An 18,474-nucleotide genomic window follows, 5' to 3' on the forward strand; every position below is an offset into this window, starting at 1 on the left:
ACAGTATAAAACCTTACAACAAGCTGTTCCCAGGACAGTGCATTGCATATACTGTATTATTGCATTTTAGTTTCTCTTTCTTTTCAGGCTGCGGATATTAAATGTCCGATTGCAGACTTCCATTGTCTGCGTTTTCCTAGCCCCCCTTCCCAATTATATTAAACATCACCTATGCCACACCCAAAGTGTAAAGCTATTGGTGACTACAACAATGGCTCTCTTCCGCATGGTAAGCAGTTAAAAAAACCAAACACACATTGCTTCTGTATGGTCATTCATTTTACTCATCATTGTAGATCATTGTACACCAAACTGATTAGGACTTTTGGCCTGCAGAGAGGGGGCAAGGGATAAGCAATCAGTGCACGTGTGCAGTCATTGGTCCATCGCACTGGCCAATCCCCATGTACTCTGTTGTTCGATTATCTGGCAAACCACCTATACCAGAGGGTCCCAAACTCGGTCATTATAGTCCAGGTTTTAAGGATATCCGTGCTTGAGCCCAGACAGTTAAATCAAACTGACTGAGGTGCTAATTAAGTCACTTGTGCTAAAGCATGGCTATCCCAAACACCGGAAAACAGACAAAGCTGGTCGTTCCAACTTAGATTTAACCAATTTGTCCAAACAACCGTTTTTGTCTGTTTTCCGGTGTTTGGGGAAAAAATGGATGACCGTCATTTGCTCCCATGCACTGCCAGATTTTCGTTCCAACCAGCCAGATTGGACAGATAATCTTAGTGTGTACCTAGCCCTGCATAAGGAGTATTCTAGATTTATCCCCTAATAATTCATTAAGCAAACACAAAAAGAAAAATAAGACTAGTGTGCCTTTAAATGGAAGATTCTCCCGACGGAATAAGCAGTGGCGGCTTCAGTATAGCACCGTCCAGCTCTTGTATCTATCACTAATGATTAGTAGTAAGTCAGATTTCACGGTTGTGGCTTTATGCCACAGGAGACCACTGAAAGGTTTCAATGAGTACTTTTACATGAAAATGTTAACCGTTTTGGAATCTATGTTAATAGTTCATATTATCCTGTAAAATAACAAAAAAAGTTTGATATTTGCAGTTTTAAAAAGGATTTACAAAGTTTTTGGGAGTTCCAAACCCAGAATGTTTTAGAAACGCTGATTTAGAATACGTGGGCGACATGTCCTCACCGGTGAGGTTAGCGATGTTCTTCAGCAGTAGGGGGTATTTGGTCAGTCTCTGCATCTCAAATGGAATAATGTCCTTCAGCTGCAGTCGTCGGCATTGTGGATTACTCTCTGCCTCCTGGAGAGAGAGAAGGATAATGCTGGGACGCAGAAAACAAGGATTGCCACGTCGTTTACTATAGCTCCCCATGTATTCAAATGATCTAGTACACAGGTTCTCAAACTCTGTCCAGATCTCCTCACAGAATCACAAGTGAAATAATTATTTCCACCTGTGGATCTATTAAAATGTGTCAGTGAGTAATGAATACACCTGTGCACCTGCTGGGTGATCTGGAAAACGTGACCTGTGTGGGGACCTGAGGACCAAGGTTGAGAACCTCTGCTCTAGTACTAATCAAGTGTAATTGTAAACATAGTGTACGTGTTATCTCTGCCGGAACGTCCGGGTGACTTCCAGCATGGGGCTTGAAGACATGATCTTCACAGAATAGCATCAATGTGGCCCCATCCCCCTCTGCGCAGTGATATAAATAGCACACAGGGCCGCGATTATGTCAATTGCGTCACTGCGCCGCCTGAACATCTCAGAGTAGAGTCAGTATGATTACGAATTATGCAATAGACGACTGCCCTATCTGCCATACAGGAAGCACAACTGCCCTATCTGCCATACAGGAAACACGACTGCCCTATCTGCCATACAGGAAACACGACTGCCCTATCTGCCATACAGGAAACACAACTGCCCTATCTGCCATACAGGAAACACGACTGCCCCTCTGCCATATCTGCCATACAGGAAGCAGGACTGCCATATCTGTTATACAGGAAGCAGGACTGCCATATCTGTTATACAGGAAGCAGGACTGCCATATCTGTTATACAGGAAGCAGGACTGCCATATCTGTTATACAGGAAGCAGGACTGCCATATCTGTTATACAGGAAGCAGGACTGCCATATCTGTTATACAGGAAGCAGGACTGCCATATCTGCCACACAGGAAGCAGGACTGCCATATCTGCCACACAGGAAGCAGGACTGCCATATCTGCCACACAGGAAGCAGGACTGCCATATCTGCCACACAGGAAGCAGGACTGCCATATCTGCCACACAGGAGGCAGGACTGCCATATCTGCCACACAGGAAGCAGGACTGCCATATCTGCCATACAGGAAGCAGGACTGCCATATCTGCCACACAGGAAGCAGGACTGCCATATCTGCCACACAGGAAGCAGGACTGCCATATCTGCCACACAGGAAGCAGGACTGCCATATCTGCCACACAGGAAGCAGGACTGCCATATCTGCCACACAGGAAGCAGGACTGCCATATCTGCCACACAGGAAGCAGGACTGCCATATCTGCCACACAGGAAGCAGGACTGCCATATCTGCCACACAGGAAGCAGGACTGCCATATCTGCCACACAGGAAGCAGGACTGCCATATCTGCCACACAGGAAGCAGGACTGCCATATCTGCCACACAGGAAGCAGGACTGCCATATCTGCCACACAGGAAGCAGGACTGCCATATCTGTTATACAGGAAGCAGGACTGCCATATCTGCCATACAGGAAGCAGGACTGCCATATCTGCCACACAGGAAGCAGGACTGCCATATCTGCCACACAGGAAGCAGGACTGCCATATCTGCCATACAGGAAGCAGGACTGCCATATCTGCCATACAGGAAACACGACGGCCCCTCTGACTTATCTGCCACACAGGGAAACAGGACTGTACCACTGAATAAGCTACCTGAATAAACTGGGTAAATCGAGGGTCCTTCTTCTGCTTCTGTTTCAGTTGCTCCAGAGCAAATGGTTGCCGACTGCAAAACCTTGAGGAGATCTTCTGAAACCACGATCCTTCAGTACCATCAAACTGAGGGAGGAGACAGGGATAGATGGCATTGAACCCGCATACATTTATCTGTTTACATTAACTTACTCTCTGTATCACCGGCGTGCGTTGCCCAGGAGTTTTCCCAATACAGTTGTAACTGCTCTACACAAAGTCTGTGCTGGCGCCCTCTGGGGGATTAGCCGAGTGTTACAAAGGCTTATTAACAGATTAAATTAGACCCTTCACTTACACACAGTGAAAGCTGTTATTTTATGACCTTTTCCAATATTCTACCCACCAATTCACTAGAATCAAAGTGCCTCATGCCTGAAGCGCTGTAGGTCTTCAGCCCACCGTACCGCTGAATCCCCCCACCCTTTAAATCCCCTCTTCTCACCCGTTGCAGCAATGTGTCCCCAATCGCCTGGATGATGGAATTATTTTCCAGACGCAGTTTCTTCAAGTTATCCAGGAACAAAGCTAGGAGATCAGAAATACAAGATGAATGATCAGAGGGAGGGAGGAACAAAGAGGGAGGGCAGAGGGTTCACAACTCACCATGAACCTCTATGAGGTCATCCAGACTGGGGAAAATGTTCTCCAGCTCCATGGTGGGGATCCAGGTATTTTTCATGGGAAGGTAGAAGATGTCGTGTAACACACCCAACATCCGCACATGGGCATGTTCTGTGAACAGCAGTTCTGTCAGGAAGAGAAAGATGCATAGAGCTGGGATCTTTTTATATATAGTATATTACAGTGGTTGTCTACCCTCAGATCACTTTTTACTTGTTGCCTTGTGCATGCCCTCATACAACTTTTATTGCACGACTTGATATTTACCCTTTTATTTTTCACCAAGGGCTTTTTGGCAGCATTGGCTCAGGTCACAGAGGCTGCCGGTGTGCACATTTCATTTAAATTTAAGGTTCCATTTTATTTTATAAAATCAGCAGCATCCGTCATCCAGAATCAACGGCGGTTTCCGCCGTCATCAAATAGATCTGTTACTCAACTGCAAACCATGCCGTTAGCATTACAAGTAAAACTTTACAATGGTGTGGTGTGTAAGGTTATCACATTACCCGCAGAGGACTTCTAAAGAGCAGGCTACGCAATGGCGGCAGAGTCACCCGGTGTTTAGAGAACATGCGGCGACTGATACATAAGTACTGAAGCATTTTCAGGGTTAATTTATCACCGAGATCTCATAACAAGCGTGAAAAGGAGACTCGTCAGATCTTCAAAATAGAACAGAATATGGATTCTCTCTGTTGACAACCCTGGAAATCCGTAACTCACGGCAATGAATCAAAGTGCATCTGATACTTTAATGCACTAACAATTCCTTAGTGATCTATTATTCTCTATCTTCAAACTGATCTCTTACGAGCAGGACCCTCCGCCACACATCCGTACCTACTTTGTCAACCTCTTATGCACCTGTTCTGTATTTTTTGTGTTTTGTACAATCTGACATTGTGACTGTTTTGTGGTGCCTAACAAATGACAATTCCCAGGAATAGTCACCACCACATTCAGGAGTGCAAGAGGTACACAGTACTTCTCACTCATGATTTCGGATAACATGCACAGACAAGGGAAGACGCTCATTGTACAGCCTACCGTTGATGACCTCTTGCCGCTTGATTTCACTTTTCTTCAGCCCGAGGAGTGTTTCATGGGGGACGAGATCCCTCCAGTTTGGGGGGTCGTTCTCGGCCTCTGGAACACGCGGCTCCATATCCTCAGACTGGGGATGCAGAAAGGACTGCAGACCCTCAGTGCTCCCTCCAGGCTCCGGGCTGCAAAGAGAACGGGTAAAGTTACAACAAGAGAAGGTGGAATGAAAACGACACAAGTAACTAAAGTGACTGAGCATTGAGAACTCCGCAATTACTATAGTAGATCATAACTTACTATTCTTTTGTTCTGTTAAATCCCATGCACTGATTGATATCAGCTCCAGAACATTTGCAGCCAACAAAATCTTAATGAGCTACTCAGCATCTTGAGACTGATGTAAAACAAACTAGCTTCCCCAAACCATCTGTCCGGTCCTGTGGTCTGATCCGATACATGTACAAAACATTTACTTTCTGCAGGAACCAGACGTCCAAGAGACCCCGTCACAACATTGATGTTATTCAGTTAAATACATTGGAGGTGAATCGCACTTGGGATGAAAGTAAATTAAAGAAAAGTAGCAACTTTGTACCTGTACAAACCATGTTGCACTGCGAGGTCAAGTACAATCTATTGTTTTAGCATGCAGGGTAAATACTGGCAGCTTTTGCATGTAGCCCACAAATGCTGGACAGCTTTAGGTTTATGCTGCAGGTTAGATTTGAGCTAGGAGACTCCCTTTCCAAATCTACATTTCTCTGCACATTTTAAAGCTCCTCCACCAGCAGAGCAGCATGGGTTTGCCAAGATGCAAAGCTATCCCCCAACTGTGATTTGGCCACACAGCCGCTTGCTGCTTAGATACAGTATGCTGTCTTCCAGGCTGGCTTCCTCCAGATCGCACAACAGGAGACCCGAGAGGTACACAGGACACTGTCCCAGGAGCTGCACAGACAGCTCAAATTGCCTCACTCATTGAGCTAAGCTGCACTATAATCACTCCAGGCCTGGTTTCTTCTACACGGCTTCTACACCCATGGCTCTCCTGCCGAGGCCTGGGAGAAGCTGGCACAGGTAGGAATTAGGATATAAAAAACCCCACTGAAATGTTCTCTCCTGAATCAACAGAGTCACCTGGGAACCTTGTTTTACTATAGAGACGACACTGCGCACTGTGTGCTCAAGCGATAACACGACTTTAGAGAACTTGTTGACAGGGTCTCTTTAAAGGACCTCTGCGTTGAATGCCTTTGAAGTCTACAATAGCAATTTGTAGAGCACAAGCAATAAGTGAAGTGGCCTAACATTAGCATGGCCCCATAATCAATCCTTCTAGACAAACAAAATCTGATCAGGCCATCTGAAAATCTTTCTGCCATCATGGCAGAAAAACAGGCCAATGACCTATATGAAAATGCGTGACAGCTGATTGGCTGACCTGGAAGAAGCAGCAGGAACCTATTGACTGCGATTCATTTATTTTGGCCAAACACCTGGACAACTAAGGTCTGTGCAGTTTGGCTGGGGCAAAATTACAGAGCCAGATGTTGGTCTAGACAACTGGATGCAAAGTTTGGCCACCTCATGTTCAATCCTAGTAAACTATGGTGTGTACACACGTAGAGAGTTAAATGATCGATTTGAACAAGACAACTATATCGTTATCGGTCAAATCAGTCATTTAAATGGTCCCTACCAACTCACCATCGACCAGCGATGCACGGGCACATATGGACGATAGCGATATCATACATCGACCGTACATGCTGGTCAACTTGCTCGATATCGAGCAGGTTACTATCGTTGATCGCGGGTCGCTATAGTTGCTGGTGATCGATATCGAACATCCGGCACACCAGGGAGGGTGCAGGACAATCAGCCAGCGATATTGTATAGCTAGCTGATCGCTACGTGTGTACACACCATAACTTTTGCAGAAGTAATCCAGAGTTACAAGATGCATCTAAATATTGGATTGCTTTACAATTCTAAGGTACATAAAATAAATAGATAAATAAATAAGGGAAGAAATCTCTCTAGAAAGCTAAAACACTGCCAAAACTTAGGTGAATGTGGGGAAGAAAAGAAAAACAAAACAACACACAGCCAACCATCCCGCGGGATGCAGCTAAACCTACGTGAGGCTGCCTTTTTTGGAGCCAGATTTGCTTGAGATGACCTGCAGGTCGTTGGCTTGGACGGCAGCCTCCAGATCCACATCACTACGAGAGCGCGTCTGCTTGCCTTTGGCCGAGCCTCGCTGTGAACGCTTGCGCTCATAAACTCGCAGGCTCTCCGAGCGCCCCAGCTTACTAGAATGCCTGTCCGTGTCACGCCATAGATTTGGGAGAGAAGGGTCCCGAACACCAAGCAATAAAGACGAGAAGAGGTTGTGGTGAGTGTGAGCATGCAATGGGGGTGTAGGTAGATTTGGGGAGAAAAGAAAGATGGGCGAAAAAAAGCGGTGAAAGTGGTAAAACAGGGGAAAAGCAAAAAACAACACCACAGTAGTGTGCATATAATAAGGATGTACAAAGCATGGAACAGAAGGGATGTTTTCGGATCTCAGAAGCAAAGAGAAGCAGCAGAATCCAGACTAAGTCAATCGGGAAAAAATCTGTATTTACAAATAGTAAGAGTTGTATTATATTGCAGAATAAAGCACTTTCTATAGACAACCACCCTATACACACTAAGCCATATGTGGTCTCCACAGTGGAGGACAAAACCTGCACTGTACGTGTCCTTGAGCTACATTAGTAATCCCTAGCGATAGATTACATTGCACATAGTGACACTTTTGGCCTGCTTTCCTTCAACAAACAAAAAAAAAATGTGGTCTATAGAAAAATGGCCCAAAACCATACAAGCCTGTGTCTGTGTACAACGTAATTTAACACAACAGATCACTGATGAGCAAGAGCAGGGATTCTCAACTCCAGTCCTCCAGTTTGTCATGTTTTGTGGATTTCCTTAACCATGCACAGGTAATTTGATCTATTTTGCTAAGTAATTATTCCACCTGCTTCCGAAGACAGAAATCCTCAAAACATGACCTGTTGGGGGTTACCTGAGGGTTGAGGTTGACAGCCTCAGTACTAGAGGACAATTTATACACAAGCCCTGAAACTCCTGGATCTCTCTTCAGCCCACAAAATGGCGACCTTGAGTTGCCTCAGCGATGTTACTGGATACTCCTGAATCTACAGATGAACTTTCACGTATACTGGCTCAGCTGGCAAAGTAACTGCATCCACCGAGACCGAGGCGTGTACTTTTAACAGTTTGTCCCTTTTTAAGACTTTATGGTAAAGTCTTTTTATTGAGAGGCTACTTGAGGCCATTATATGTATCATTTGGAAAGTACATATGGATGCCAGCTAGAACTGGGAAGGGTCTGATACCTGCTTTAAACTCTAAACTAGTAGATAAAGAAAAACCGCACACATTTTAAATTGCATCTTGGTGCTGCAATCACATATAAGTAATATAATCATCCAGCTTCCAACTCACTCAAAGCCAAAAGTTTCAAAAAGTGCTTATATTGAAAAAGATAGCAGCATATTGTTCACAGCAAGTATGACAACAAACAGTGGATTATCATGATACACATACATACACACGCAATCCGGCGGTACAACCAATAGATCAATAATTCCTAGAGACGACGGGTGGCAGTTGGCTCCGCCTCCATTCTCCAGGAAATGTAAGCGAAGAAAAGAAAATGAAAAACTGATACAGAGCGGGCGATAACATTTTTGTGTGTGGGCGGAGATAAATAATGGGAGCTCAGTATTGCAATCCAATTGTTCTGGCACCCGTTAATTATCGCCGTCTTCACTGGCTTTAGCCATGTAAAACGGCTATACCCGTCCAAAGTCAAGGTTAAGGTGCCCTAACCACGGGTTTATCACACATTTTTGCCCACACCCTCCCGTGCTGGCGGCTGTCGTGCTCAGACGGAGCCACAATTGAATTGCTCCGTCGGGCGCCTTAAAAAAATAGCCGCCTAAATAACTGAATCTCCCCCAGAAAGCAATAGTAGTATGTTCAGCATCACGACTTTACAGACTCTGGGCAATGAAGACATGTTTCTGATGCCAAGTCAAACCGAGCGGTTGGGCAGCAGGGAAAGTAGCTGGTGTTAGCAGGGTGAGAGAGTGGGGAAGGATAGGAAGGAACTGGGGCACATGGTTTAATACTTAGCCAGGCTCTATAAGAGCCACTAACGGATTACAGATATCTCCTCGGGTGCGAGATCAAACATGCACTGACCTTTTCTTCCGTCTGTAAACAGAGCAGGCAAGAGTTAAATCATTCCAAACAAATACCCTACTTATCAGGCTGAGGGACACCACATCCCTGAAGTTATTGTTGTGTTACAGGCTGTCACAGTTAGCAGCGCAACACAGGGGGGCAAAATACCCTTCGGTCAAAGCCTGCACTGTACGCAAAGCGTAACAAAAGCACCAAGCATGCCGTCCCAACTTCTGTAAGGCATCAAGAACCAAGTTGGGAGAGGTCATCTAAGCCAGGACAGTGCAACACCAGAGACATGGCATCAAGGTGCCTCAGACATCGACAGGAAGACAAAAATCACAAGACATGGTAAAAAGACAACGGAAGGCATTGATGGGCAGATGAGACCTGCAGAGGGCGCTGGACACACGAAGCCATACACAGCACACACTTTCTGGACAGGGGTACAAAATGGACATATACTGCAGAGTGACGTACAGGAGAGTGAAACCTGGATGCTGCCAGGGCGGAGCGAGACACAGGCATACGAGTCTGGCAGGACGAGGGCGGTGGTTCTGTAATGGTGCGAGCTGTAGCTGCTGCAGCCCCCAGATAAGCAAGGTAGAACAGTATAAGCCAACATCTGTCTGGTAAAGGCCTTACTAGTGATTTACCCCACTGACAAAGGGCTATGTAAGTAGGGTGTAAAACAGCATTTCTCCACAACATATGGTTTGACTGAACTCCAAGGCATCCATGAACGCAGGAAAGGCCGGTCAATAGTGACAATAAATCCAAGTAATGTGCGATGAGGAACAAGCAAGTAGGAAGCCTCAATCATTACGCTCAGCCAAGTGGATAACAGTTACAAACAGGATCAAAGCAAGCTAAGAGTTTGAACGGATCCAATCAGCTGGCAGCGAAATGGAATTGGCACTGCGAGGGCACAGAAGAGCTTGAAAGCGGCAGCGGGAGATGGTATCATCTCAGAACTACGCCAGCGGAGTCATCCATCTTACCTGTCATTCTCGGCACTGTCCTCCTGCTGTTCTGCCGGGCACAGTTCTGTGGTCGGAGACCCTTTGGACACATCAGTGACATCGAGCGATGCCCCATCAGACACTAGTTTAGGGGACAGAGAGATGATGAAGAGGTGTGTGCAGTTACACATTACAGTGCCCGCTTCTCGAACCACAAATGGTCGCTAACAGGCACATTGTGAAATTACATTGAGATTAAATCACTTTTTGTGGTGTAGGCAGGGATATAAAAAAACAACAACACAATCATCGAAGTTGTTAAGAAATATTCTGACACAAATGGAATTTGTTAACCCAGTCTGTGAGCGTAAAGGTGTTCTAGTCATCCTGAATCCAAAAGGAATCTTATAGGGCACCATCATATTTGGGACAAGCCAACTATGCAAACTCTATCCAACAATGATCAAACCTTAAACTGTACAACCACGTGTGCGGCCAAACTGGAGGGCCTACTTGGGTCCTTCCAATATGGCCATACATGAGACTAGAACGCAGAGCTCTGTATCCTTGGACCTATCACACCACAATTGCTGCTCTAGCTATGGGCTAACTCATGTTTATAATTTATGGAATGACCTGGAACCTTTCATATCAGAAATTAAGATTCGGCTTCACCTCCCCTGTACCTCACCTGTGTCACTGTCACTGGGCTCGCTGGGCGGAGGGTGTATGGTCACGGAAACTCCAGGCTCAGGACCCTCGGTGGTGGTTTTAGGTTTAGTGGAGCTGCTGTCACTCCTGTCAAACGTTCTCTGCCCCTGACTGATTCTTCTCTCTGGGGCAGCCGGCTTGTCAGCTGCGGAACAGAGGTAGGAACCTAGATGAGCCAGCATCACTACATACACCTATCGCCATCCATTCTGTATGTAAACAGAACGATTACAGGAGACTATATAATCATCTGCTATTGCACTGACCCCCTGCTGCCCCCCTTCTCCACCCACCCAACCATAACACAACAAAAAGAAAAACGCAAATAAACCCTCAAAAGTGAAGAGTTGCCGACGAGAACTATTTTAGTTAATGTCAAATTATTTTACCAACATCTAAAAAGTAACAAAGAAAACCCAAAAATAGTTAGTGATATAGGAGATTGCTAGCTCTCTGCCAAACTCTAAGTGAGAATAATCTTATCAAATATATAATAATAAAAAAAAAAAAAAGAAGATTATTATTTTGAAAGCCTCAGTCCCAACAAAAAGACATTATCATCTAACTCTAAACCACAATATGATAATATGCCATTTATAGACTTGGGGGCAAAGGTGGCGAGGTTCCATCGGAGCCTCTTGCGCTACCATAAAGCCGGTTATCCAGGCAGGATCAGCTCATCCGTTTTTCCTTGCACCCAAAGGTTTTTCCTCCTGATTTTGTGCAGTACTATTTTTTTTCAAAGGAACCTTTAAATTAATCTGCCCCATGATCAAACACCGCCTAGTGGCACAGACTGCACGGATTGTCCCTTGCTATAAAACAAAAACAGGTTTGGTCTTCCTCAGTCGAACTTTTGGACAGTGCAATTACTGGCCAATAGGCCAACGGACTAGAACCACTGAACTCCCTTTTGGACAAACTTGCCTACAGGCAGTCGCCACTCTGAGTATTATTCACCAGGGGGCAGTAGTGGCATGCTGACTGGATAGCCTGGGTCTTACTGCAGCTTGTCCAATCAGCTGCAATATGACAGCCTGACTATTCGCTGCTTACGTCGAGAATACACCAACTAGTGGCTGCATAAAAAAGTCACGGGGCCAGAATACTGAAGGAGGTGTGGCCAAATCGGGGAGGAATGGCCATACCCCCTCCATTAAAAAATATAAATGGAAAATACTGTACACTTGTCCCCCTCAGCAGCTGGTTTGGGCCTACTGCAGAGGTAATTGGAGATGTAGAATCCCTCTAATAAGTAGACAGGTTGTCTACCTCCGGTTGCAGATATTACAGAATTGTTGGACCGCTCTTAATTTGGCTTCAAGAGCCTTTGAAAAAAATGTAACCCCATATGTACAAATGGCCATTACTATTGTTTATTATATTCAAGTGCTTTACTCTCCCGTCCGTTTAACTGGTAATACGGTACAGACCTTTATAACTCAAAAAGAAGAAAAAAAGGGCGTCAATAAACCTGGACATAATGATGACAAAGGTTTGTGTATATGGTACAGCAAAAGCTAAAGGGTAATGTATTTAATAGTCAAGCACACTGGCTCTTTGTGGGACTAAGGCTTTCTAGCAAGCACAAAGGACTGTAATCATTAATTCTCCTGTCATAAACTGGTTAAGTGCATTAGTTAGAAGTAGTGTTCCCCATGCTGTAACCCCCCCCCACATGGTGAACACTTGGTACATTCCATCATGCGTTTGGTTGAGTGGAGCTGGTGACATGGTGAGTCATTTGGGGGGTGGGGGGGGGGGAAATAGTGGGTCTAAATTTTAGAAGATACCTTCAGCCTCAACCTTTGTCGGTCTGGTCTCAACATCTGTGAAAACACGGGGAGGAGCAGAGAGAAGAAAAACAAAACAAGGCATGAAGACAAGCCGGGACAAGAGCACACCACCCCACACTCCCAACACATTGCCGAGCATTGTTCACGGACCTCGCCTAAACACAATGGAGGCAGTTATGCTGAGGACCAAGCCAATATCCAATCAAGTAACTAGGAAGTAGTGACATCACTGAGGCAGGAATATTGGTTCTGCCCACAAATTGGCTGCCTTCACTATGCGTAGGCCCCGGGTTCACTTAAAAGAAGAGAGGACCATGCCATGCAGTCATGCATCTTCAACAGATTGCGGAACCCGAGGAGGAGAGGACAGCTAGAGAAACACTGGGAAAAGCCTGGCAGTGAGATACACAGAAAGGGCACACACTACAAAACGGAGTCAATAAAAACAAAAGAAAGAAGTAAACCATTCTATTAATGTGTCTGGCAATATAGAGCCAAGGCCAGCTTGAAAGAGGTGGTGGCCAGCAAGGACACGACAGAGAGTAACAGGGGGAGACATGAGAGTAACATTCATGCATCACACGGAACAAAGGTTCAGCACTGCATAGTATAAAAGGCCCTGGGGGAGATGCACTAAGCTTTAGAGAGAGATGAAGTGGGATAAAGTACCAACCAATCAGCTCCTAACTGTCATGTTACAAGCTGTGTTTTGAAAATGACAGTTGGGAGCCGATTGGTTGGTACTTTATCTCTTTCCCCTTTAACACTCTCCAAGGCTTAGCGCATCTGCCCCCAAATGTGCAATGAATATTATATCTATATATCCTGATACCCTGTTATACAGACACATTGTTCCCCTACTCTGTTCTCCCAGCGCTGGCGAGTAGCATGGTGGCAAGGGCGCTTAGGGAGAAGGCCTACTCAATAAACTACGTAACATGACTGTTGTGCGACTCATCTCCCCCAGCTCCTATACAGACGCATTCAGCGCCCGGCATGTGCACATAAAATATGCTCAAAGAACTCTGACATATAATAGGATATTCCTCTATTTCCCAGCACAGGGTGTGTTACCCCATGTACAGGTCATTGCTCCGTCTTGGACCGGTACTCACTGTGAGGAGTTTCACTACGGTTCCAGATACTGAACGGTTTCTTGGATTTCGGTGGCTCGTCTGGTTTTTTTGCAGACACCTGGAAAGAAGAGATTGGAAGCTGTACTCAGACTGCGGTTTTCTGGTTAAAAAAAACAAAACACTACCAACACAAACTAACTAAACATTTTGCCGAAAGGAACAACAAAAGTTACAAAAACTAACAACTACGGTATCGGCCGCCTGTACGCTACGCAATACAAAAATATGGCTGCGCCCAGCTGAAACCTCTAGCTCACAAGTAAATAAGTTATAGACAACATTCTTATATGCTGTAGGTTTCCACTTCAAGAGCCAAAAAAACAAATAAAATAAATTGCAGATCTGAAGATCAATTGGAAAAAGGGCTAAACATTAAGAACAGCTCAGTAAAACAAAATGTAGAGAACTACTGATGTTATCACCGCAGTCAACAAGGGTTGTCTATCTCTCGGAATAGGTGGATACATAGGTTATTATATCGGTAGGATTATTTAGGAGATTACAGACTATGGGCCGTATTCAATTTGAAGCGAAAAGCCGTTTTCGCGTGTTTTTGGTGAAAACTTTTCACCGATGGTGTCATCTTCACCTGTTTGGGTTTTACCCCGTATTCAATTTGAAAGACTTTGCGACTAGGCGGAAAGTCAATGCAATGTAATAGGCGAAAAAGTTTCGCCTATGAATAGCAGGCAGAAAATAGTGCAGAATTGGGGGTTTGGGGTGCAACGTTACGGGAACCCCCCTGCAGCCTTCAGACAGTCCCCCAAAGGTAAACTGTGTAAAAAAAAAAAAAAAAAAAAAACACTTAAGGACACCCCAAAAAATTACCTTGAATTTGGGGGCGAAAATAAAAATGTTGGGGGACAAAGTTAAAAACTAGCGAACTTGACTCTGGGGGGTCCCCAAGTATGGCCCTAAGTGTTTTTTTGATTGCAGGTGCTTGCGGCAGGTGGATTTTTCACGATTTTTTCAACTTAACTTTAGCAACTTTTAAATATGCTGACCCCCATTTTCAAGTACCCCAAATTTGCTGGGATAAGTTATTTTCAGGAAAAAATACTCCTAAATACTATTCTGCATCACGTATAGAAAAACGCTATTTAGCAGCTACTGAGCCCATTTAAAACCACCAAATACCTTCAGCAACCCAAATCGGGGGTACCATAGCTAACCCCCATGTCAAAGCATCTTTTGGGGGGTGTCAGGCTGATTTCCCCAAATCTGACAGTACTTTCCGCCTGTTCAAGTTTTGCCGGGTCCCATTTTCACGTACTTCCATATTGAATATTGAATACGGGGTAAAGCGGGGACGGCCGTGATACTTTTCCGCCTACAAAACACGCGATATAGGCAAAAAGTCTGGGAGGCGAAAAAGTATTGCAGATCCGCTGTAACTGAATACGACTCTATGCTGTTATTTACGCGGTTAACCCCTGATGAGGCAGCAATATGTCTGCTCCCACTCACAATACAGCACGAGAGCTAGATGCCCATTACAATGTGTCACCAGTGACTTCAGATGCCGCTTCTCACCATTTTCCGGAAAAAGCCACTTTTGGATTTTTTGCTATCCGCCGCCTTCGTCTTCACCCCGATGTGCTTCATGTAGGCTACAATGGCATGGACGATGGCAGAACTGCGGAGAGAGGAGTCCGAGAGCTCGGATGAGTCTCTACAAGAACAATGCATGCACAACAACTCACTACCACAGCCGCCTGGGTGCACAAGATGTAGTGTAATAGTGGACATTCACATTAAATAATCTATTTGATAGCAGAGGATGGGTAGAGGGGGGGGGGTGGAGAAGGGGTTTGGGGGCTATAACAGTTCAGCTGATCAATATCCAACACAGCCAGTACAAGAAGGTGACGAATTACCTTTTCTCCTCGTCCAGAGAGATGCTTGGACTGTTAAAAGAAAAATATGTTAGAGCTGTACGCTGCATGGCGACCACAATTATCACAATTTACATTAGCTAGCTGACATGGCAGGATACAAGAGGACATGTATGTACAGCTGGTAAAGCATGACATGCAGAGTTTGGATGAAAAATGCTGACTCAATGTCGCCCTCTTGTGTTATGAAGTGTGCATGACTGCAAAACAACTAGTAGATTGGGGGCATTACTTAAAAGACTGGTCTATGTGGAAATGTGGATAGGGGGAATTTATAGGTGGATTTAAGTGTAGCAAAAAGTATATATTTTTTTTTTAAGAATAGAAAATGTGTAAACTTGACAATCTGTTCATACGCGTGTGAGATATTTATTGTCTTTGTGTAAAACTGTGAATGTAACATTTAATGTTAAGCAAATATTTGCATGTGCCTCTAAACTGATTGGATAAGAAGTTTTAAAATGACATTTTCACTCCATTGTCCCAGAGCTACATTTGCTGGGTGTGGTGGGAGTCGCATTGTTTTTGCAGCCACTAGGGGTACATTTACTAAAGGTCAATGTTAAATCGATCTAAAAATTGATCAACATCGATGACGTGTGTCTGGGGCTAAAGCACACATTTACTATCAAAAAAACAAATAAAAAATTGTCTAAGTATTAGCAAATGAGCCCCAGAAACACAACATTAAGGTTGATCAATTTTCATCTATTTAATGTCGAACATGATAAATGTAAAAAAATATTCAGAAAACCATAATTAAGGTACATTTTAAAAGTCGTTTGAAACCAGACCACATTGCATTTACAGTACAACCACGGCAAGCCAGGAAAATCTAACAGTATATACATGTTACATACTACACGTGCACTAGACCTACTAACAAATTGTTCACAGCTCGCTGCTATGAAAAGGAGATTTTTAGGGGCTTGATAAGAGCTGCAAATACACAGTACTGGTCAGAACGTCACCAGCTCTACTAGACTATATACACACGTACCTTTATACATCTAAAACACAGGTTCTCAAACTCGGTCCTCAGGACCCCAACCAGTGCATGTTTTCCAGGTCTCCTCACAAAATAATAAGTGAAATAATTAGATCCACCTGTGGATCTTTAAAATCTGGAGTAATGACAACACCTGTGCACCTGCTGGGTAACCTGGAAATCGTGACCTGTGTGGGGTCCTGAGGAAAGAGTTTGAGAACCCCTGATCTAGAACACAGCCTTATACTGACGTGGTCTATTTCTTGCACACACCTCTACATGTTTAAAGCCCCCTCAAGCTTTTAACACAAGTATGTTACTTGTGCATTGTGTCACATAAATCCATGAGCATTTTGAATGACATGAGGACCAAGTCACTATTAGAAGGACGAGTTGGTTCTGCGTGTTCATTCAGTAACCCCCACCGCCTGCCCGCCCAGGCACTCACCCACGGAACAGCATGCTTAGCGTGTGTGAATTTATCACAGGTTGTCCTGCTGATCATCGTACAAGAGGGTAATACCAGTAACTCCACAGACAGCGAGTGAGGACAATAGCTGCTGCTGTGGACTTTTATACTGCGCCACGCATCTGGATGATGCAACACACAGAAAGACTGAGGGGCAGATGTTCTGTGTTAAGAACGGGGATAGTGGACACTTGCCAAGTCCACTTCCTGTCTGTTAACTCTCTGGTTGTTGGAGAATCCAGCACATGTACGTGTTCTGCAAGTCATGGCCGGAGCAGCAGGCAGTGAACGGGTTAAGGGTGTAACTACGGCTATGAGGCTCATTCGTACAGTGAATTCCCAAAGGTAGATGGGTTAATAAGGGGTTCCGACTTTCCCAGCCTGGGCTGGTATACTGGCTCACCAGAGCTAAATATAGAAGGACATCTGGTGTGGGGAACGTGGTTTCTCACAAGAGAGAATGCTGCAGAGCATACGAGACCACGGCAGAGCATAGCATAAAAAGGGGAAGAGATCTGCATGGCATGGGAGAAGCCAAAAGCTGGGTACACACTGGAGCGATGTCGTTCTGATCTGGCCAAATCGGAATGTTAAATCGTGCAGTGTGTATGCACTTTATGTGCGCTCCCGCGGTCGCACGTGACATCATCAGGTTTGATGTGCTGCACATCAAACGTGACAATAACGCATGCAGCGTCATACATGTTAATGAAAGATGGAACAAGTGATCGTTCCATCCTTCATGAAATCGCAGCAGTGTGTACTGGCATCCCTGTGATGTCCAGGGTGTGACTGGACAGCAGCACAATTGTCGGTTGCACATGTGTGTACCCAGAAAAACTGCACTGGAGAGCAAATAAGAGAAGGCAATATAGAGAACAGGAAGGGGAGAGGTGGGGCAGAGCATACAAGAAGAGATCTATGTAACAGGGATCCTGCCATTATACACTGTATACAGCACCCCAGGGAATAGGAGGACACACCATGCAGCACACAGCATAGAAGGATCCTACCATTATACACTGTATACAGCACCCCAGGGAATAGGAGGATACACCTCGCAGCACACAGCATAGAGTGATAGGAGATCTATGTAACAGGGATCCTGCCATTATACACTGTATACAGCACACCAGGGAATAGGAGGACACACCACACAGCATAGAGAGTGATCCTGCCATTATACACTGTATACAGCACACCAGGGAATAGGAGGATACACCACACAGCATAGAGTGATAGGGGATCTATGTAACAGGGATCCTGCCATTATACACTGTATACAGCACCCCAGGGAATAGGAGGACACACCTCGCAGCACACAGCATAGAGTGATAGGAGATCTATGTAACAGGGATCCTGCCATTATACACTGTATACAGCACCCCAGGGAATAGGAGGATACACCTCGCAGCACACAGCATAGAGTGATAGGAGATCTATGTAACAGGGATCCTGCCATTATGCACTGTATACAGCACACCAGGGTATAGGAGGACACAGCACACAGCATAGAGTGATAGGAGACCTATGTAACAGGGATCCTGCCATTATGCACTGTATACAGCACACCAGGGTATAGGAGGACACAGCATAGAGGGATCCTACCATTATAC

The 18,474-nt window shown here is 45.0% G+C and overlaps 1 protein-coding gene across 4 annotated transcripts in view; it reads right to left on the reverse strand.

Annotated features, from left to right (window-relative positions):
- ARHGEF1 (Rho guanine nucleotide exchange factor 1) overlaps positions 1–18,474 on the reverse strand; it is a 108,355-nt gene that overhangs the window by 21,914 nt on the left and 67,967 nt on the right. Inside the window, exons 1-13 of one of the 4 annotated variants that reach the window (XM_088453197.1) lie at positions 16,838–16,943; positions 15,384–15,413; positions 15,040–15,142; positions 13,486–13,564; positions 12,368–12,403; positions 10,555–10,719; positions 9,903–10,005; positions 6,783–6,965; positions 4,645–4,823; positions 3,577–3,720; positions 3,416–3,498; positions 2,932–3,057; positions 1,166–1,280 (exon numbers count right to left, since the gene is read on the reverse strand). In XM_088453197.1, the coding sequence (XP_088309323.1) occupies positions 1,166–1,280; positions 2,932–3,057; positions 3,416–3,498; positions 3,577–3,720; positions 4,645–4,823; positions 6,783–6,965; positions 9,903–10,005; positions 10,555–10,719; positions 12,368–12,403; positions 13,486–13,564; positions 15,040–15,142; positions 15,384–15,413; positions 16,838–16,851 (1,360 nt within the window). In that variant the 5' untranslated portion in view covers positions 16,852–16,943. Of the gene's footprint in view, positions 1–1,165; positions 1,281–2,931; positions 3,058–3,415; positions 3,499–3,576; positions 3,721–4,644; positions 4,824–6,782; positions 6,966–9,902; positions 10,006–10,554; positions 10,720–12,367; positions 12,404–13,485; positions 13,565–15,039; positions 15,143–15,383; positions 15,414–16,837; positions 16,944–18,474 lie in introns of those variants that run through there. The other 3 variants (XM_088453194.1, XM_088453195.1, XM_088453196.1) reach the window with 3 other exon arrangements.

The sequence above is a fragment of the Taudactylus pleione genome, unplaced genomic scaffold (assembly GCF_031769625.1).
Source record: "Taudactylus pleione unplaced genomic scaffold, aTauple2 ptg000572l, whole genome shotgun sequence".
NCBI classification, from domain to species: Eukaryota; Metazoa; Chordata; class Amphibia; order Anura; family Myobatrachidae; genus Taudactylus; species Taudactylus pleione.